The 23,325-nt window shown below is 43.1% G+C and overlaps 1 protein-coding gene across 1 annotated transcript in view; it reads right to left on the bottom strand.

Annotated features, from left to right (window-relative positions):
• LOC139454190 (G patch domain-containing protein 1-like) overlaps window positions 1–23,325 on the bottom strand; it is a 67,511-nt gene that overhangs the window by 14,445 nt on the left and 29,741 nt on the right. The window contains exons 6-15 of the mRNA XM_071235755.1: window positions 21,625–21,680; window positions 20,348–20,542; window positions 8,773–8,911; window positions 7,851–8,078; window positions 7,296–7,580; window positions 6,086–6,264; window positions 4,871–4,998; window positions 3,081–3,220; window positions 2,741–2,982; window positions 1,654–1,849 (exon numbers count right to left, since the gene is read on the bottom strand). Of these exons, the coding sequence (XP_071091856.1) occupies window positions 1,654–1,849; window positions 2,741–2,982; window positions 3,081–3,220; window positions 4,871–4,998; window positions 6,086–6,264; window positions 7,296–7,580; window positions 7,851–8,078; window positions 8,773–8,911; window positions 20,348–20,542; window positions 21,625–21,680 (1,788 nt within the window). The remainder of the gene's footprint in view (window positions 1–1,653; window positions 1,850–2,740; window positions 2,983–3,080; window positions 3,221–4,870; window positions 4,999–6,085; window positions 6,265–7,295; window positions 7,581–7,850; window positions 8,079–8,772; window positions 8,912–20,347; window positions 20,543–21,624; window positions 21,681–23,325) is intronic.

Raw genomic sequence — 23,325 nt, forward strand, 5'->3', positions numbered from 1 at the left:
TGACCTTGACCTTACATTTTCACTCCTAACCTTACATTTTCACTGAGCTTTTCCAATCTGGGCTCCACCCCTAAGGAAGGCATGAATCTAGTTTTATTGACCTGAAGTCAATAACTGAATAAGTGAGGCAAGTTTTTTCCAGGTTCTGACCTGTAGGATGACCTTGACCATTAAAGACATATCATGTTTTCACAAAATGAAATTGCATATGCTACTCATTGAAATAAGGACATATTTCTGATGTCATGAAATGATTGTCATCAATTTACATACATAAGTACTTAAGCAATATAACCACCACAAGCATAAGATCTTAGAAATAGAGTGCTATGGCCCTGTAACTCATCAAAATAAGACTAATGTTTTGAATGCCATAGTATTTTTCAAATCGTTTCACAAAAGAACTGTCAATTTCAGTGGAAACTGGACTTTTGCATAGGGAGGATGATGTTTACAGTGTGAGAATATGAGGCCCAAAGTGTAAAGGTCCAAATTAATATAATCACCAAAAACATATCTGTTGAGCCTCACTACAAACTACATATAGACCAATTATCATTACACTTCGAAAGAAAATAGCTCAGTAATGGCCATAATTAGGGTTTTTCATACGGCTGCAAGGGAAGCCATTTTGAAAATCAGTTTCTAATGTCATGAACAAATTGGACCCATGAAGATCCGGGGTTGAATAGGTCATCAGCAACCCAATTTGCCGTAAAAGGCTACTATGTTTGTCGTAAGAGGCAACTAACAGGATCGGGTGGTCAGACTCGCTGACTTGGTTGATGCATGTCATCGTATCCCAATTGCGTGGATCGATACTCATGATGTCAATCACTGCATTGTCTGGTCCAGACTTGATTATTTACAGACTGCCGTCATATAGCAGGAATATTGCTGAGTCCAGCGTAAAACAACAAACATCAAAACATCATGAACGAATTGGGGCATCATCATTGGTAGGAACAAACATGCAAAATTTCAGCTTCACTGGTCTCGTGGTTTCTGAGAAGATGCTTGCAGTCATATTGGAACAAACTTGGAGCTACATATGGCAACCATTTCACCCACATAGTCTCTTGCCTCAGTTTTGATGCCTTTCAGGCCATATGAGTTAAAAATCTGCAGAAAAAGGCATTTCAGTGAAAACTATTCTAAGAATGACCGTGACCATATACATTGGTCACTCACAACCTTTTCAAATCACAGTTCCACCTCAAGGATATGTACCAAGTTCTATTGACAAACAGTAAAACCTACTTGAGCAATCATTTACACAACATTTCTTCAAGCTATGACAATGAAGATGAAATTTACGCATAGCATGAGTGGTCAATGTGTCCAAAGAAATTCTCAGAGCTATAAAGGAGACAGACATGATATGATAACCCTGGAATGTCCAAGCACCACATAGTTTCAAATACAATGTGTGGTGGTAGTCAAATTCAGAAATGGTTTTAAAGCTTCCACATCAATAAATATAATTCAGGATTGCCTACCAACAAAATTCATTTTATATAAAGTTCATATAATTTGCCAATTAAACCAATTTGTTCACAAAATCATCAGGAACAGAAATTGCCCAGCTGACCCATGAACCGTATAAACTGATAAAGTAAGAAGCTCCTCCACCACACAAAGCTTTCAACAAACCTGGTAATTTGCCATCTCCAATATCCATTTCTGCATTCCCTTCACTTGATGACACCTCCATGGCAACTGGTTCGGGTTGGGTTTCACTCTGATCCTGTTCTGACTCAGAAGAGCTGTCCTCTGAATCTGAGTTTTTGAAAACAGCTTTGAAGAGATCCATGGATGGTAAATCACTATCTCCTTTGGAAATGTTTGTCTGTTGATGAAATATGAGTGAAGATGCTTTGTGCCACATGAAGAACACCAGTTAGTAAAACAGTGAAAAATGTCAACAACACTGATACAAATAGGAGATCAACATACTGTGTTTTCAATGTATAGCCAGGTTACCTGTAGATGTAACTGCGCCACATTAAATTTGGAACCGAACCTGCAGTGTGTGGTTTCAAATGTTATATTTAGGGTTGTTCGATTTACAGGTAACCTAGCTCTACATTGAAAACACAGTATGTTTATTTCCATTCTGCCATGACTAAATAAAGCGAACTCTTTGGTGTTGGCAAACATATTAAGTGATGCAGCATGGGTTGACTCCAGTTTTTTGAGTGGGTTGCTGTATATGCTCAGTTTGTTTACACAATGATACTTCACTCAACATATGACAGGCATTGAAGCATATAAGCAGGCATCTTGGTCAGCTAACATGAGGTGGGTAACCCTGAAGAAAACTTAGCAAGCTATGCAACGCTTTCATTCTACACCGAACGTCACCATTATGATGTCATATCACGCATTGTGACGCAAAAGATAAGACGTCACAATCAAATAAGGAAAAGCACCTAAATTCCAAGGTCTCTGTTGTTCCCAAAACTTAAAATACATTCTCTTTGTAGACTTCCATCATGTTTTCACACATCCTTTGAATATCATAGTACCTGCAACTTTGCATTTTGTAACCTATAATTGTAGATACAATTATTTTAGAATGCCTGCCTATTCTATGGATATAAGCTTCCGTGTTGATGCGGCCGTCAAAATGGCCATTTCAATCAGAGTAAATTTATTGTGATTGAACAACCTCTGATTGACCAAGCAGAATTGAGTAATTTCCAAATTCATGGTAGAATACAGCATGAACATGGCCTACCCCAGTCTGTGAATCTCTCTGCGTCTCTCCTCTCTCCTTGTTTTGGTGTCCTACACTTTCCATGACTCTCTCCTGTTCCATGTGGGCTTGCTTGGCCTTCTGCTTCTTGTCATCATCCTCATACAGAACGCTGAAGATGGAACTAAATGCTGGCTTTACACTTGACTTATTGCCAATCATAAAAGACTTCATGCCTCGTTTCTGAGGAACACTATCACTTGTGATCTGTTTGCTCACTGACTCTGAAATAATAAGTGAGGAAGGAGTTTCATGAATATTGTTAAAAAAAACAAGGTACTTATCAATATGAGTTCAGGATGAATGAATCATGACATCCCACCTTTACTTTCAATAGCTTTAACTGGTTCCGGGTCTGCTGAGGGCTGTTCTGTGTTGGCTGCATGGGCACCAGAGAACTCCAGGAAGTTGAACACAGAGTACTTGTCTCTCTTCACACTTGTGAGGCCTGTGATTGTTGACCTGCCAGTGACAAGCAGAACCTAAGTCACTTGATCTTACTTTGTACATCTCAACATGATTGCAGAGGCTTCAATGTCTTTTGCTGATATTTGTTGGGCTTAAAAAACAAAAGAATTGGTTCTATGGTAATGGTTTTTGAAAATATAGTGCAGGCGAGCAGGGTCTTTTTTCTTTTTTTTCCATCTAGGATGTAACCAAATAAACAGCTGTGTAACCAAATAAACAATATTTATCATATAATGGGTAGGTTTCTCGACAGGATAAAGCCAACGGATAAAAACGATATCCGTTGGGGTCATATGCAGATAGAGATGCAAATATCAAAGGTCAAGTAGGACTACTTTCACTGTTTATAAACAAACATGGCGTCGCCCTCGTCATTCGGCGATCGAGTCAGAATTAACCATCGGGTATCTGGATAAACTAAGGGATAATTGCTATCATTATCAAGAAAACAGTCTAACATACTGAAAATCAGTGTCTAACTGTGACGTAGCTAAGGCATTTTATAAGTTTTGGCAACTTTGGAGATATAAATTTCGAAACAATTTTGCGAGGGCACGAGGCCGAGCCAAGCGGGATCAGTAGCCATATCTGTGCTTGTAGACCTCTGCGGCTTGAAACCTTCTCCCCAAATTAAAATAGTTGTATTTGGCCGAAATATGTTTGAATTGTTACCTTGTTTCGTTTTGTCGCCGTGTGTACATCTGACTACACTTCTTAACGTTATGACAGAACAGAGCGACTGTCAACAACATCTGACTTTGGCCGTCACGTCTCATAGACTAGGTTTAGAGTAGTTTCCCTTTGACAAAGGGCAGTTACTCTAGCGAATAGACCGATGGATTGCCGCGAAAGGCAATTTAAAACAACTGTTGTTTTGCGTATATGTTGCTTCGCCACTGTATAAGAAACAGATTTTAGTTGGAACTATACTGGCTACTGTCACTGTCCGACTTACACATCACTTACCCTGTGACGTAATAAATATTAATGCGCGCATTCCAGGAAAACTCGCAATGTTTCGGTAATGTTTGTGAGAGAGGGAAAGCGATTTTGAAACACAGAATTAAAGAATGACATTATATGATAAAGAGGTTATCACACTTGTGTGTTTGGGGATGGTAAATATCCTGCATTAGGAATAAACACTATGTATTTAGCTCGCCAAGGCTCGCTAAATACAATGTTTATTCCTAATGCAGGATATTTACCATCCCCAAACACACTCGCGTGATAACCTCTATGTACAATCAACCTGGGAAAGGGCCTCCCTATATAAATGTACTCCTTGATGAGAAAAATACTGGAATACAGTATTTGACAACTGTTGGACTTGAATATTTAAGGATTATTTTTGGTTTTCTTAAAATTGAAATAAAATGAAACATGCAGTGGAATTTATGATGAGAACCAAGACCATTATATATTTAGCCTTTGGTTATGTTTAAGCCAGATAATATGGTCTTTTAGGCATGATCCATATTTTATGAGTTTTATGTCTGGGTTTAAAAGTTTAAAGAAGACTGAAAGATTGATATCTTAAATTCATAAAAATAAACTTGCTGAACATACATGTGAAGACTTGCATACTTCTGGCAAATGAAAGTAAATTATCGTCCATTGTTATGAAACATAAGAACTACATACCCTGGATATGGGTAAGGGACATTGAATCGTTGACAGAGAAGTTTGTCTGGGTGCCACTCCAATTGCTCTCGTGTCAGTTGCCCAAACATCTTCATTTCCACAGCCTTGGCCTGGTCACTCTGTTCCACCTGAAGGGGACAACAAACTCATCAAACAAAATGGCAGGGTATGAAACATACAGGATATGTAACACAGGGTATGATGGGGTATGTAACATGCAGGGTTGTAGCAGTATCACTCGGGGTACATGTGGTTTTATGCATTCCATGTTAGGTTTTAGACCACTCACCAGAGCCGAAGGCTTATGAACGATTTGAACCATGCAAGTTAACATCATGTGTCGCAACCTCCAGTGTTTACAAGGTTTTAACTTGCGCGGTTCAGTGTTCATATATCCTCCGCCCCTGTTGCAGAATTTATGACATAAATATATCTAAACAAACCCTAACCTTTTTTAACCGAGGTGGAACTTGTCATGGAAATTGTAAAAAAAAGAAGAGTTTGGAACCTAAGTCCATCTTATTGCCATGGAAACGTAAAAAATTAAAAATTTCTAAATAGCAAAAGGCACCAGTTCAGCATGTACCTGATAGACCTGCAAAGTTTGATGAAAAAATATTTAACAGTTTCTGAGTTATGCTCTGGAAACGAAACGTGACGGACGGATGGACGGAGCCCGTTTCTATATCCCCTGACAACTTTGTTGGGCGGGGTATAAAAAATCATCCCACCACTAATACACATATACTTCCAGGAAATGCCGACTTTCTCCATTGTGTCTTCATTCTACATCTGTTCTGAACTGTTCTATCAGTTGTATACTGTTGATGCCTTACGTTGATCAGAAAATGTTTTTCTCTCGTGTATGTATGCCTTATTTGCGGTCAAGAAGCAAGCCAATTAACAGAGATTCTTCAACATGCAGCAGAACTGTACCATCATCTTAGGTCAGTCCAGATCATCTAACTATGAAAGTGCCTCCCAACAAGCTGCCAATAAACAGCTTGCACCATCATCCTCAGCTATACAGAATATTGAAATTATTTTTAATGTTGTTGCGTGTCTGAAATGTATGTTCATATAAAAAAAGTAAACAACTTGATACAGTCTTGTCATTCTGTTGTCAGCAATAGGTGCTGGCATAGAGGAGACCCCAACCTGTGCAACTGGTCAAACCAGAAGCAGTATATCTATCAATGATGATGGCTGACAAACCTGAGGGTCGGCTGGCATCTCAGCCGTGTCCAGGTCATCAGTATACCTTGCTGAGGTGAAGCGCGATGCCATCATGGTGGAGAGGGGCTTGTACAATTTGGCAGCCCTGGCAAACTCCTCCTTCTCTCTCTCCTTCTCCCACTCTGTCATGCTGCCCTCCACAACCTCCTCAAACAGGTCTAGTCAGAAGAAGATAATGTTACATTATAACAGAAAGGGTAAGTGTTTCATCTAACTTATAAACCAAAAAAGGAAACTTATAACAGAAAGGGTGAGTGTTTCATCTAACTTATAAACTAAAAAAGAAATCTAAAACACTACTTATGCTTATCAACATTTTTATGTTTCAATTACACTTTGGAAACAGGAGTAAAGTATCTGTTGCTGACATACAGGTACTTGAAAAGGACATTCTCAAAAGCATTGTGATTTAACAGTGTAACAGAAAAACTGTTACTGTCAACTAATTTAGCTTCCAATATAACGCAAAACAGATACACACATATCACAATATACTGCAATACAATTTTTGGGCCAATATACAGCCCTACAAGTTACCTCTACAAAACCATAACCAGTTAGTTATAACTGTATAGCCTGTCATTTTAATTATCAATTTGGGAAGTTTTACTGATATTTGCTCCAGATATAGGGCCACATATCAGGTAACTGTCCTTTTATAAAAGTCAACATGTAGAAGAAATAATTTGACATTCTGCTCACTTAAGACACCCAATTTCTGGTGGTTGTCACTGCATCCATTTCAATGTATCAAAAACAAACAATGTTTTGCGAAGGATGATTTTATGAGCCACCTGCAAGAGTTTTAACATACAGTGTCCAACATCTTCATGGATAAAGACCATAGGGTCAAATCTGTGATCAATTATGATCTCGGAGGTGTCCATTTGAAAATTACATATAAAACCCCTACGTTTTCATGACCAGAGATGTATAAAAAATGTTGTGCATATAATGATGTGCCAGACTGTTTTGGGGAAGACAAGGTCGTCATGAATATATATGGGCAAAGGATAGAAGATTCCCATGCCAAAAGCTCATACTGTCTATGGCAGGGTGAGCTAAAACTCCAAACAAATAGGCCTCTCTTGCCATTTTTATAAAAGTAATACATGTAGCTTCAAAATCTTTTTTTTTAACATTGTACATTTTGTAAGTGGAAACATCATCCCCCACAACATGATAGTACCTTTATTTCCTTGTCTGAAGTTGCTGAGGTACTTGTCATACCTTCTCTGTTTGTCCTGGTCCCTAGCAAATGGCTGGAACGTGGGATTTCCCTTATACATTGTCTGTGTCGGCCCTATAGCTACTCCTACAGCTGTGGTGGGGGTGTGGCCAGAGGTCTCACCAGGGCTTGTCTCAAGGTGTTCCCTGGACGTCTGCTGTGAAGAGTGGGGTCCAGGCAGAGGTGGGTCCTTGGCCCTCTCCAGCTTCTTCTGATCATCTTTTGGTATCAAATCAAATACTGATTCTGGAGAAAAAATGTTACACCTATATTAGCAATATTGGCTTCTGTAGATTTGAGTGAGTGATTTGGTGACATCATATTAGTGATTCAAATCTCATTATTCAGTAATTATCACATTGCATAATATAATCTGTAAACAAATCAAGAGAATAATGTGCACATAGAATTTATCTCTCATACAACTGCACTCTTCTTCCGCGTAAGAACGTGCATGGAGAGAGTGATTTTACTGTCAACAGCCTGCATGAATTGTACAACTGACACAGCACTTACGAAATATAGGTGTCTCTCCTAAGACAAGCCCTCGACTGATGGCATTGTGTTTGTCTGTGCTGCCTGAGGCAAAGGATGAGCCACGTGGCTTAAGGAACGTATGTACAAGGCGGAATCCAGGAGGCAGAGGCGGGTGCCTAAAAACCTTCTTTGGCTTCAGAGATTTGGAGGATATCCTAAACCCTTCAAGGAGCTTCCCAATATATCCAATGGGAATGTGTTGCTTTCCTGATGTAGAAAACAAAGAGAACATATAAGTTATCACGTATGTGTGTTTAGGGATGGTAAATATCCTATATTATGATTAAATGTTGTATTTAGTGACTAGTAAGTCTTGGCAAGCTAATACATAATAAATACTTAGTGCTTATTCATAATACAGGTTCCCTGTCTGGTATGTCAAGATTACGAAAAGCAGTCAGATATCCCACATACAGATAAAATGAAACAGGGTAAAAATTGAGACATATTTTGGCCAAACCCCGTTGTTCATAATTTGGAAAGGAGGCCTTCAAAAACAGATATGTGAACTGATATCCTGACTGTCCCCACTACATTTCTGAGCAATATATATCTCTAAAGTTGCCTACACTTGTGAAAGGCCTCAGCTATGCCACTTTTAGATGATATTTGGTATGTTAGACTCTTATTTTTAAGATGGACAGCAATTATCCTAGTAATTTGTCCAGGTTCCCGATCAGCAATTCTGACTCCAAGGCAATGCTATATTTGCTTGTAAACATGGAAAGTAGTACTTACTTGACCTTTAATATTTGCATATTTATCTGTAAATAACCCCAACAAATTTTTATACATTCGCTTTACCTATCCATTACATGATAAATCATATTCAGTTTATTCTCCAGTTTACTTATGAAATCAAGGTAAAATCATCTTGAAAGTAGGTCAAATTATTGTTAACCTTTCTCACAATGTCCTGGGGCAGTCCAGCCAAACTTATCATCTTTCTCCTCAGAACCCATAGTCATATCATAGTTAGACATGTGGTCAGTTGCATAGATATCTTCATCATCATCTTCCAGAGCACCAACTCCAAATGCCTGAATTTGACAAAAAACATTGAACAATAGTTTATCATTGTTATTAATTCTAAGAATACTACCTCTATTAACATATCTGCCATAAATCCTATATTTTGGCTTCAATCACACTTTTTAATTTTTTTTACAGATTTTCACAGACGTCCTCTGCACTGTCAATTACACACACAACTAGTTGTCGCCAAGTAGTCTCGTAACTACCCAAGCCATGACATCATAATGGCGGCAACCTCACTTTTTTCCCTCATCTCCTACTAGAGGTAGATGAATTGGGGAGAATTACGTCACTTCCGGTTCTGACGTCACTTCCAGTGTGTCACTTCCCCTTATGACCTATCTCTAGGTCTATTTCTACCCCAAAGACGTAATTTCCTGGATAGAAGGACTCTGTTCGGCTATTTCCTGTGCTGACGTCACTTCCGGTTATTCTATCACTTTTGGTAATGACGTCACTTCCGGTTTAATGGTGACAGTTGACATTTAAGGTGCTTCTAATCCATCCTACACCCAACAGGCAGAATAATCAATGGTTTGCTCACCCTCTGATGCTGCTGGTGTTGGATCCTCGCCCCTTTTCCGATAGCGGGCGATAGTTTGTGTTGCAACAACCGGACCAAGGGAATATATGCCCTCTAAGTCCGAGTGAATGTCACGCAAGTAAAAGCTGGTGAAGGTGTTTTGTGAGGCCCATTGACAAATTGACAGCTAGAAACGACTTGTTCTACTGAGACTGTAGTCCATGAAGCGAGAGTCTTGGCTAGGTCTCTGATTTCTTGAGCTGAGCAGGATCCGAGACGTTGCATGGAATTCTGAGCCTGTGTGTAACTTTGTGCAACTGTGGATTTCATCCATCCTGCTGAAGTAGCCTTTATGATATCCTTGTTTGAGTTGGTCTAAAAGGATAGGAAGAGTCTGCTCCGATGGCATCTATGTGGTTCTGTAGCTGAGAGATAGAACTTGAGAGCTCTGATGGGACATAAGAGTCTGTCTGGGTGATCCACTGTTGGTCCTAATGCAGGAATTGTATAGTGTCTTTGACCAAATGGTCCCATTGTGGTAGATTGATGCTTAGATACGAAGTCTGGGAGTGATCTTAGAGTAACTGTGATCCATTGTTGATCATGGGTAAGGCTAAAATAGTCTACGGCATGTAATTCTGAAACTCTTGATGCTGTTGCCGTGGCTTGATCTGGGCTAAGAGTCGTTGTCGTTGTAGCCTCAGTAATTGTGTAGAAGTCCAGACTTGGGAAGAGAATAAGTTTTCCTGAATCCTGAATATTAAGTCAAGGAGGCTATGGATGAGTCTGACTTGACCGGTCCTAATAGTCATGGGTGTTTCCGGTGCAATTTCTTCATACGACGGTTGTAAAGGTGGTATGATGTGTCTGATTTTGTCGACAAAACAATTTATATATGCTCCGATATCTATAGAGTATCTGGAGACAGATGTCAGATCCTTGAAACATGATGCTGGTAAAGTAACGCACCAACTTGTAGAAATCCTCATCCAAACTTGGAAATTCCGCATCGTGTTCCTGTATAACTTCTGTTTCATAGGTGGTACAGCAAGTCGTTCATAATGCTTGAGCCTGTGAATGTTGTCTGTCAACTGATCAACAACCTTGCCAGCGTAACTGGGCCAAGGTAATGTCTGATGAATATGTTGAGATGGTGTAGGAGCATGACATCCCGTGTATTCAGGCATCTGAGATGGTGAATCCTCTGTCACATATGGCTGAAGCAGAGGCATAAGGTGATAGTTCATCAATCAGTTCCACAAAAGTATGGCCTTCGGTGTAATCTCGTTGGGGTGACTCCTCCTCCAATTGGCCTTGGGCACCTCCCATGGGGGGTGGATAATTGAAGAACTCAGAGACTACCCCGTAGGGTTCGTCATCCTCCGGTGACCATGATTCCAGTATAATCTGTCTCCTTGGGCTTGTGGTCCGTTGGTAACGGTATCCAAGCGATTACTGTCCTCTCGGCTGGCTGGCCAGTTGGCTGGACAGCTGGCTGGGTAATCCCGTGGAGTCTGTGCGGCTGGCTTGGGACCCGTTGGCTGATGAAGGTCATATGGTAAGCTGTGGTCTGTAGTCTTGCCCATGCAGTCTGTGAGGTGGTTGTACGGTTTATTTGTGGCCGGCTGGCTGGATTGCCATGGAGAGCAGGCCCATGGGCCATACAGTGTCTGGCTGGTATGGCTGGATGGCTTGGTTGCCATGGACGGCCTGTCCATGGATACCGTGTGGCTCCTGTTTGGTATTGTCTAATGGGTGGATAAAGCCTGCTGGCTTATATCTGGCTAGTCTGCTGCTGGCTGGCTAGATGACTGGTCTATAGGCTGGCTGTGCGGCTCAGTTTGTTGATGTTGTGTAGATGGACCTACGGCCATGGACGAAGATCTTATAGTCTTTGCCAGAGCTATCTCCTTGATGATATTGCCCATATCTGACAGCTTAGTCTCCAGCCTGTCCTTTACCATCTTCTGCTGTTCTTTAACAGTTAGTGGATAAGACTCATGGTGAGTGCAGGAGATGGTGGGCTGGCTGGAGAGGGTGGCGCTGGAGTGGAAACTTACTTCCCAGTAAGGATGTTGTTCACTTTCTTCTTGGCAGCCTCGGGCCTCTTGGCCTTAGTCACGACCTCTGACATCTTGGAGAAGATCTTCTCGGATGTGTTACTGCATTGCACACATCTGTTCTCCATGCTGCCGGTCTTTTCTCTGCACTTTGCAGTTTTCATGAGGATCTCCCGTGACAATGAACCTGCCACACTTCTTGCACCTGGGGGTTTGAATGGAGACTGGGGGTTTGAATGGAGACTACGACCTCACAACAACACCAAACACGAGCTATACTTAGGTGTGTGTTTGTCTCCACAGCAGCACTATTAATTTATACTTATATGTCTGTTATTATAGAAAACTTATTAGAATAATATTAGAATAATGTGACTTACTACCAAGTGCTAGATTGTTACTACTATTATAGTAGGTGTTAACGCTAGCACACACAGGAAAAAAGTGAGGTTGCCGCCATTATGACATCATGGCTTGGGTAGTTACGAGACTACTTGGCGACAACTAGTTGTGTGTGTAATTGACAGTGAAGAGGACTACAGTTTAAAAAATTTGAAAACTTTAGTTAGTGTGATTGAAGCCAAAATATAGGATTTTTTTTCTTATCAGGAGAAAGCTCCATGTTGTCATGTATCAAGATAGCAATGATAATGACATAATAATTGTTTGCATAAATCTGGGTGGGTGCTTAGAGTAAGTGCAAGTTCATATCACAACACGGTTGAAGGATTGAGTGTTTTTATTAATCAAATAAAGGACTATGAAGCGCACCTAGGATGAGGTTAAAAATGTTTGGGTGTACACATAGACATTCTGTGGTGATCATAATCCCTAAGGCCAAGATTTGATTATTTCTCACTTTTTACATTTTTTTTAAAGTAAAATGTAAATATTTTTAACATTTGTGTACTTATCCTGCATTACTCCTTAAGGCATCTACTGCTTAAGTTATGACAGAAACAAAGCTGTGAAACAGCTGCCAAGTGACCAAACAGAAATGATGACGGCACAGGGTTGTCATATTACACACACATAATTTTGTCTGAATCTGTGCTGCTGAGGCTAGTGCCAAGAGGAAGATTGTCTTCTTGGTGAGGTTAAAAAAGGAAGTTACAAGAAGGCTCGAAGTTCCACATTCAAATCCCAAGCGGCAGGTTGAAAGTTAGCCTTCTGATCCTCAAGCCTGAATGAGCGTAGGTGGGCCTGTAGTCCCAGAACACTGAATTAAGGGCCTGCAAGTACATGTAAGTCGTAATGGTGCTGCCCTTCAAGTGTTGTTTGGTGAGCAAATGTAGGAGGTACTCGGTAGTAGTAGTTTTTATGCATGGCAAAGAGGTCAATATTGGCTTGACTTTCCGTGGCAGCCACCCTGTATGGTCTCAATGTTGCCCAAGCCAGAATGTTCCGACACCCGGGAATGTACTGGACTAGAAATCGTAGACCCAGACAATCAACCAGATGAAAGAACCTAATGTCTGTTGAAGCAGGAAGTGAGAGTGTGTCATCCCTTGTGTTGTGCGAGAAACAAACCAACATGCTGTTGTCAGTGGAGATACAAATGTGAAATTGCTTAAATGGGCACCTTAAACTTGAGGTCGTTGATGTGCCATGTGTGCTGTGTGTTGGACTACAGCCCTGATCCTGTCTGGTCCTGTAGATGTGCACCCCAACCCTATAGAGAGGCGTCTACAAACAGGGTAGCATTAGAGCAAACTCTGTTAAGGAGACCCTCCTAAGACTTTCGACCATATCGTCCAACAACTGAGATGCGTCCAGAGGTGAGACAGTAGAGTGATGTCTACGTAGGGGTGCTGATGTCTGATGTATTGGGCGTAGGTGCAGATGACCTCAGCTTGTCAATCCTGGGCTGATGTGAGCAAGCCCAGCAACACTTGTCAAAGGGCAGGTGAAAGATGGCGCAGTATCTTGAGCCATCTGTCCCATGGCACTGTCAGTTGGTCCCGGTCTGTCCCCTATAAACTGAAGTCTATAGCCGTGTCTTTGTTCGACTCGAACCGATGATAAAAGATGCTTTTAATATATTTGATAAGAAGATTGTACCAATAGTAACATATGGAGCAAAAATCTGGGGTTTTGAGAAAAGAGAAAATATCGAAATTGTACACGGAGAGTTTTGCAAATTTTGTTACATACAGGGTACAGAACAGCCATGCAGTAGCCTATGGAGAATGTTGTAGAGTTCCACTGCATACTATTTATCATATTAAATGTTTTAAGTACTGACTCAAAATATTACAAATTCACACAAGTAGGTCCATCCATTACAGTGTTATAAAAGGTCAACAGAAAACGCCCTCATTGGGCAACTTATTGCAACATTTACTATTTCGTTATGGTTTTGGCTTCTTCTGGTTTGCACAAGATGTGGGTGATACCAATCTATTTGTTTATAAATTTAGTGAAAGAGTTTATGACTGTACAGTTCAAGATTGGCATGTATCACTAGATACCACATCACTTGAATTTTTTAAGTCGCATAGGTTGAATTTAGCTTGTGAACATTGTCTTTTAAATACTAATATTTGTGAGTATAAACCACTGCTAACTAAATTTAGAAGTGGTCATAACACCCTTGGTATCCAGTTGGTTCATGTGATGACCAAAATGCTTTGTGCATACATTGTACCAGGAAGATGGGAGAGTAGAAGCCCAGTGTTAACGGTGGGGTGTATACAGTCTCTATGGCTTTTTCAACAGGATACCCATGATGGGCCCCAGTGGCTGATGTTGCTTTCTGGGGTAGAGCCATGTTCAGCCCAGGGTCCACGGCCAGGTCTAGGCAATACCCGTAGCATAGTACATTTAGTATGAATGGGTCTGCCAAACCGATCCAGTTCTGTCAGAAGAGGCCCAGCCTACTACCTACAGGGGTGTCAAAGATTGGGACAACTAGGGGTGGGAGCTGCCAGTCGTGATTGTCTAGGGTTCATTGCTTTCCGCACTTATCCCCATTCCTGCTCTGGAATTTGCCACTGTGGGAACGATAAGAGCCCTGAGCTCTGTGTTGTCTTCTGCCACTAAAAGAGTGCTGCTCATGCTTCTGCTCTTTAAGGGAACATCTCGGACGATAATTTCCTGATTTGGTTGATCGCTGTGAGAGGATGTGAAAGGCTTCGAGTGCTGTCTCACTTGAGACCTTGGTGTGGGTTTGGATGACATTTTGTAGAATTTTCCTATTCGGAATATTCTATAAGTAATACGTTACCACTGTTATACCGAGGCTGTTGTCCCCCACAACTGCTCTTATAGCGAAATCTTCGACAGAGTTCTCAATCACCTCATGCAGCATGTGCGTAGCCACCTAGCTGCCATGTGACACCCTTCACTCTTGTCTCTTGCGAGGGCAAGTGCTCGGGGGACGGACGGGCGGGCAGCAGCCCAGTGGTAACGTATTACTTATAGAATATTCCGAATAGGAAAATTCTACAAATTACAGTAAGTAATAAAGTAATACGTTACCACTGTTATACCGAGGCTGACTACCACAGTAGGCGGTGGGGAGCACCTACAACCCGAAACCTGACTGCTCGTGTTTCTTCCGACCAGCGGAAGTATACAACAAGGCGGAAGCACTCGATGCGCATGCTCCCAGCTTGGCGTTACCATATAGGGATACCAAAGCACTGTCAAGCATACCGTAAGGCTCGTTATTGCCAAACGATTGGTGACTCCAAACGGCCCCACTTGATAGGTAGTTCATCGCTGCAGCGGATGAGAACACAGTTTCCGTGTGAGCTGAATCTTAGATCAGGTGAAACAGTCGAAAAGAGGGAAATTAATTTCATTTGGACTGTATATCCCAAGAACAAGCCTACTTAAGTGTATGTAATAGGCGCTTGACCTAAATTCAATATTTGAAAGCATGCATTACAAGGTTGCAATACACAACAGACAATTAAGTACATAATTGTCAATTCAAAATAAAGAAACAGACAGAAAGCCGCACTCACCTGTGGATGAGCGCGCTGGCTTGTGGGACCCCACTCCCGTACCCACGGCTGTGGGAACGTTGGAGTAGACCCAGATTGATCACCGTGCAAGGTCTGAAGCCTGAGGAGTTTGGAATTGTGCCGGGCACACCCCTTAGATGACCACTTGTGCTGCGATCAGCGGCCCAAGACGGTGCACACCCTCCACCTCTTCATCAGAGACATTTCTGAGGTAATGATTGGCAAAAACCGAGTCAGAATGCCAGTAACAACCCTGTAATATTCTGTGAACAGATATATTTGAGTGTAGGGCAAATGTTGCCGCTAGCGCCCTAATCTCGTGAGGGTTTGACCCCGCTACCGGTAACCCCCGACACCGGTACGCCAGATTGATGACAGAACGAAGCCATAACGCAATCGAGTTGCAAGTTATGTCAGCAGTCCGATTAGGGTTACACGATATGAACAGATGGTCACGCCCTTGTCTACGTTCATTTGAAGCCTTAAGATAATACTTAAGGGCCCTAACCGGACACAGCGATCTGTCCTCAGTATCAGCAGGATGAAAGATTTCTTTGAGGGATCTTACAGTGAATTCTCTCTCTGTTTGGCCAAATTTCTGATTCTTAGTGATGAAGCCCATGAGCAGGCCCAGACGGACCGCTCCTTCGTCGCCCCTATCGAATCGTACTTTGGTGACATCGAGTGCATGAATCTCAGACACACGTGCCGCCGTGGCAAAGGAGAAGAAAAATCCTCGGAGCCGGCTGAGAATGAGTGGTATTAACGCCATCGGCGGGTAAGCATAAGCGTCCATGCCCGTCCAGTCTAATGCGAGAGCATCGTGATCGATGATCCGGGACTGGTGCTACAAACAACGGAGTTGATTGTTGAACCGTGTTGCGAACAGGTCGACCATCGGACGACCCAAACGTTCGCACAGCCACTGAAACACTACTGGGTTTAGCATCCACTCCGTGGGGCTCGGATCCCGAGGCCTCGACAGAGCGTCGGCCAGTACGTTCCGCACACCTGGGATGTGACGGACGCGTACCTGGCACGGGACACTGTCCACCAGAGCGTAAAACTCGAACATGAGATTGTGTAGCGAGTGACTGTGGGTTCCCCCCAGTTTGTTCACATAGGACACTACCGTCGTGTTGTCGGTCGCCAGCATGAGCCGGGCGTCGACGAGACGATGCTTCAAGTGATTGACTGCGTTTTTCACTGCCTTGAACTCGAGGCAATTGATGTGAAGACCTAGTTCGTCTACGCACCACAGCTCCCCTCCCCCTCTAGATGGGCGCCCCAGCCCACTAGAGAGGCGTCTGTATACAGGTTCAACGTGGCCGGGAAGGGCTGCATAGAGACTCCTGATAAGACGTTGCAAGGGACCGTCCACCACTCCAGATGCGGCCGGAGCCGATCCGGGAGGGCGACGGTCGCACTGTTCTCCTCCTGTGCTAACAACTGGATTAGAAACCGTTGCAGCGGGCGGAGTTGGAGACGACCCCGATCTGTGCAGTCCTGGGCTGACGCAAGTAGCCCTAACAGCTGTTCCCAAAAGTGAACAGTCTGTTGCACCGCTACGACTTTGGCAATCATCGCCTGAATCTTGTGCCACTGGTCTGGGCGGACAAAGAGGCGATGGGTCACCATGTCGCACCGACCTCCGATGAACTTCAAGTTCTGTGAGGGGGTTAACTCGCTCTTGGGGAGATTGACAATCCGACCCAATTGCTCCAAGAGCCGAAGTGCAAAATCGAGTTGGCGTGACAGGGTGTCCGTCATTCAATTGGCCACTAGCGAGTCGTCCAGGTACGCGAAGTACCTGACACCCCTCCTGTGGAGGAACCCCACTATGGGGGTGGTTAACCTGGTGAACAGCCAGGGAGCGGACGAAAGCCCGAATAGGAGTACAACCCACTCGTAGTGCCTGCCTTGAAAGACAAACCTGAGATACTTGTGATGGTCTGAGTGAATCGGAACATGCAGATAAGCATCCCTCAGGTCGATCGAAGCGAACCAGTCGGCCGGCATGATCAGAGCTTTCAGGTCCGCCAAGGTCAACATTCTGAACTTGGGCGGCTTGTGCAGGTAAAACCAGTTGAACGATTTCAGATTGTGAATCATTCTGAGTTCGGCACTGTCCTTCTTGGGAACGAGAAATATCATGGAGTAAAACCCCGGTGTTATTTCTGGTAGAGCTAACTCCTGTACAGCCCTCTTCTCCACCAACCTGCCGATGGCATCGGCGAGGATGGGAAGATCGGCTTCCGAATAGAAACCTCTCAACAGGGCGACGGTGAGCGGGGGATCCGCTTTGAGATCTAGCTGATAGCCGTAACGGATCGTGTTGACCACCCACGGGTCGTCGAACACATGTTCCCAATTCTCCCAATAAGTCGGAGTCTGGCTCCGACAGAGGAAGGGAAGGGAGGCCTGACAGGCTGCGGCAGACGCAACTGTCCAGGGCTGAATGACTCGGGTTCGCCGATGGGCCAACCAAAGCTGACGTTATCGGCACACGAACCTTGCAAGTGAGAGTCATTTGGAGGAGCCCTTACCGTCCCAGTGTCCCTTCTTCCCCCGAAAGGGCGGCATGTTGCCCTTACCGAGGCCCTCAGGGCGGGACCACTTCCTGGAGGAAGAAGACACCGACCCCTTGGACTTCCCGGCCGCAGCATCCTGAGGGGCACTCCGTTTAGGGGCACCACCCAGGCGTCTGTGCAGAGACCCAACCAGATCCAACGTATGCCGCGAAGCCGCGGCAGACGAAGCAGACTGCTGTTCTTTTAGAACACCAGGGATCCCATTATTAAACAGGGTCTGCGTAGACCAAGGCTGCGAAAGTAACACCTCTTGGTTGGCAACGTCAACCCAGTATACGTCCAACCCAAGCGTACGCTTGCCGCCTCAAGAAATGGCAAATGTAATATCATTAAATTATGAAGAGGCCAACTATGGTTGACATTTGAATTCGCAATCACAATTAGATAAAGCCATGTAGCATAGCTGGTGTTGATCTCCATGATAGCTGCCCTGAGGTGATTCCTTATGCGGTCTATTTGTCTCTGCTGGTAGTCTGGCACTGTAACTGTAAATGGTCTAGACGATTAGCGTTGGTCTCACTAACATCCTGTTCCATGGCCCAGGATGAGGAGGCCAGAGCAAACATGGGCTTAAGTGAGTGCCTGACATCAGTCTTAATGAGTATCTGGAAACATAAGGTGAGGTGCAATTGGGTTTAACGTCGCATCCAAGATTATTGCACTTATATAGTGGCGTGTACTAGTCTGGACTGATGCCGATTTATAGTGCTAGCCCACTGAGATACCATGCCGCAGTTTACTGAATCTGAGCCGACCAGTCCTTGTTTTAGAGCCTTAATGCCGAGCGCCAGACAGGGTAACAAGTACCATCTTTTAACGTCTTTTGGTAAGACGCGGCCGGGGATCGAACCCCGGACCTTCCGCTCTCCAGGCGGACGCTCTACCACTAGACCACGGTGGAATCTTGAGAGTGGTCGACTTGGGACGTCTAGGTCATCCTCTGGAGGTTCTCTTCCAAGGCGTGCACTTGGTCACCTACTTCAAAGGTGTGGATAGGAAAGCCATCCTTACTAAACCTGGGTGCCTTGAATGCTGGGATGTGGGTTATTCTGGAGAAAACCTTGTCCAACACCCTGACCATATTCCGTCACATAGGATCAGGTGGTAATGATGCAGGATGGGACCAAATGGTGTCCTCTTTGTCGACTTCGGGGCCGGTGCTATCACAATCAACCGGTCAGCCATCTACTCTGGCAGTTGTCAACAGTTGTTGTGCCTGAAAGGTAGAGACAGGTGTTGAACTTACAACTGTGCCCAGCGCCCAGGTGCAAAGGAATGTTGACCGTCCGCGGAACGCCTGGTAGAGCCCAACCAAAAGAAGAGGGCTGATTCATGATGACCGGGGACTGTTAGAAGAATCCTGTGAGTCAGACATCCTTCTAGTTTGCTGTAGGGAATGCTGACCAATACACTTATGTGATACCTGTCTGTATCTCATAAAGCTTGACGGGGAGAAAGGGGAGCAAATGTTACATTTTAAATCTTGTGTACAAACTTGAGTACAATAAAGACAACGCAGGTTTGGATCTTTAGCAGTCTTTTTACCATGGCAATTTATACAATGTGCAAGCATAATTTACACATGAAAGGTTGAGGTTGTATTGGAAAATGAGAACTGAGAAATAAACTAAAGTGTAAATCGGAAGTACAGAATTTATTGTATCAAATAATAAGCATGAAACACTTGCTAAGCCAACAACAGCTAAAGGTTATTATTATATAATTAACTACCTAGCAAGCAAATGAAAGAGAAACGACTGCCCACGCAAGAAAGACCGAGACATGTTAACAAATTCAAGTTTGCGTATTAGAACAATAAACATGCAAAGAAAAAAAGACAAGAGTCTCTTCACTTACAATAATTACATATCATTACACAAATACAAGCATAATAAATATATCAATGTATACTCCACCTGCCGCACAACAAATTTAGGTGGAAGAGCGCAAACACATGTCAATGCCATTAGTTTGAGACCAAAAGTAGACAAAACCTGTCGGTCCAGTGACAAGTAGGAAAATGAAGATCCTGTGATGTAATCACTTCCGTTTTGTCACGTGGCAGCTGTGTAAGGGTTAGGCTTCAGGCTTGATTGGAACAGCTTCGTTTCTGTCATAAAGTAAGTAGTAGATGCATTGAGGAGTAATGCAGGATAGGTTAAAAAATAGAAGAATTTTGTAACCATGTTGCTTCACACCAGCTTAGCTAAAAATTGGCCTAACATGAAATAGAAACACTATTAAGAAGACAAATGAAAATCAATATAGCAAGAAAGATAGATAAGGTTGCACTTACATGACCTTGAATTCCTCTGTGTCCTTTGCCCTTCACAGGAGGGGAAAACAGGTTTATATGACCTGAAGGTAGGGCATTTCTTGGGTTAAGACCACTGTATCCCAAACCATGAACATTGTCTTTTGCCTTCAAGGACACAGGGTTCCTGTCCTTCGGGGCAAATGTGATGTTCTGTAATGCCTCATCATCTGATTCCTAATGAAACATTTAAAAAGACCAAACAATTATGTTCCTGTCCTTTTAAAATAAACACAACTATTGAAGGGTCACCATTAGTCACCATTACTGATAGAAAGGAAGCATCTTCTTCAAAACTAGAACCCAAAAAAACATCCCAGTTGTCTACAACTACATGTTGATGAATGTTGTAAAAATTATCAAAAACATCAAGCAAAACCAGGCGACATGGAGCACAGGTTCAGTAACAGGGGTTTCTACACTAGGTCTCCCGAATGTGAGAACATGGCATCTACACCCAAAAAGGTTACTATGGTGATATATTTGTGTCACATTGATACCTACCATCTGCTCCTCCCAGTCTAACTCCTGCCCACACTAACAACTCCTGTCCACACTAACACAACCTAGTCTACCTTACCACAACCCCATACATCACATTGATACCTACCATCTGCTCCTCCCAGTCAAACACCCATCTACACTAACAACTCCCATCCACACTAACACAACCTAGTCTACCTTACCACAACCCCATACATCACATTGATACCTACCATCTGCTCCTCCCAGTCAAACACCCATCTACACTAACAACTCCCATCCACACTAACACAACCTAGTCTACCTTACCACAACCCCATACATCACATTGATACCTACCATCTGCTCCTCCCAGTCAAACACCCATCTACACTAACAACTCCCATCCACACTAACACAACCTAGTCTACCTTACCACAACCCCATACATCACATTGATACCTACCATCTGCTCTTCCCAGTCTAACTCCCATCCACACTAACAACTCCCATCCACACTAACACAACCTAGTCTACCTTACCACAACCCCATACATCACATTGATACCTACCATCTACTCCTCCCAGTCAAACTCCCATCCACACTAACACAACCTAGTCTACCTTACCCCCCCCCCCCCCCCATACATCACATTGATACCTACCATCTGCTCTTCCCAGTCTAACTCCCATCCACACTAACAACTCCCATCCACACTAACACAACCTAGTCTACCTTACCACAACCCCATACATCACATTGATACCTACCATCTGCTCCTCCCAGTCTTACTCACCTCCTCACTGCTACCAGACTGGGGCAGTGCACAGCCATACACTTTCAAACTTGGAGCTGGGGAGGCAAGACATGCTATTACTGTCAGCAAAATATAGCTCTGTGATTGGGAAATCATATGATAAAATTGGAAACTGATAACTGTAAAGTTATAGAGTTTTGGAAAATTCAAAATAAATTTAAGGTGTTTTGTGAACTTTTTGGAATAAGTTTTCTTAATCTTTTGTTTCTTGCATGAAATCATATGACTCACACTCAGTATTTGTGGACTTGAAATGTACCTAAAAAAAAAATTCCATGCAAAGGTTTGCTCATTTATACTCAATATAATTACTTAACATACTCAACTACATATCACAACTCTGTGTGTGACTATAGTGAATCAATCAGTGAAGATAAAGAGCATACTTAGACTGGTTATGGTCAAATATACAGAATAGATGCAGAAAAATGTATATATTACATCCCAAAGGACACACAATAATATTCATTGTACCAAATTTTGAAATAAAAAGTTCCTCTCAATATGAGGTGTACATAGGTATGACCCTCATATTTCCTGTAAGGTCCCTCACATGTCCTTTAAGGACCTTCATATGTCCCGTACGGACCATCACATGTCCTGTAAGGACGCTCATATGTCCAGTAAGGACCCTCACATGTCCTGTAAGGACCTTCATATGTCCTGTACGGACCCTCACTTGTCCTGATAGGACCCTCATAAGTCTTGTAAGAACCCCCATATGTCCTGTAAGGACCCTCTGATGTCCTGTAAGGACCCTTATATGTCCTGTTAGGACCCTCATATTTCCTGTAAGAACCCTCACATGTCCTATTGGACCCTCAGATGTCCTGTTAGGACACTCATATTTCCTGTAAGGACCCTAAATGTCCTGTTAGGAACTTCACATGTCCTATAAAGACACTCACTTGTCCTCTTAGGACACTCACATGTCTTGTAAGGACCCTCACATGTCCTGTAAGGACCATCATATTTCCTGTAAGGACCCTCATATGTCCAGTAAGGACCTTCATATGTCCTGTACTGACCCTCACTTGTCCTGTAAGAACCATTATATGTCCTGTAAGAACCATTATATGTCCTGTAAGGCCCTCAGATGTCCTGTAAGAACCCTCACATGTCCTGTAAGGACTATCATATGTCCTGTAAGGACCATCACATGTCCTTTTAGGACCATCACATGTCCTTTAACGACCGTCATGTCCTGTAATGACCCTCATATTTCCTGTAAGGACCCTCACATGTACTTTAAGGACTGTCACATGTCCTGTAAGGACACTCATACGTCCTGTTAGGACCCTCATATGTCAGAAAGGACCCTAACATGTCCTGTTAGGAACCTCACATGTCCTGTAAGGACCCTCACATGTCCTCTAAGAACCATGACATGTCCTGTAAGGGCCCTTACATGTCCTGAAAGGACCCTCACATGCCCTGTAAAGATCCTCAAGTGTCCTGTAAGGACCCTCACATATCCTGTCAGGACCCTCACATTTCCTGTAAGGACCCTAACATGTCCTGTAAGAACCCTCACATGTCCTGTTTGGACCCTCACATTTCCTGTAAGAACACTCACATTTCCTGTAAGGACCCGCACATGTACTGTAAGGACCCTCACATTTCATGTAGGAACACTAATATTTCCTGTAAGGTCACTAAATGTCCTGTTAGGAACCTCAC

Source organism: Haliotis cracherodii, unplaced genomic scaffold (genome assembly GCF_022045235.1).
Source record: "Haliotis cracherodii isolate W230 unplaced genomic scaffold, xgHalCrac1.p SCAF_10, whole genome shotgun sequence".
Taxonomy (NCBI): domain Eukaryota; kingdom Metazoa; phylum Mollusca; class Gastropoda; order Lepetellida; family Haliotidae; genus Haliotis; species Haliotis cracherodii.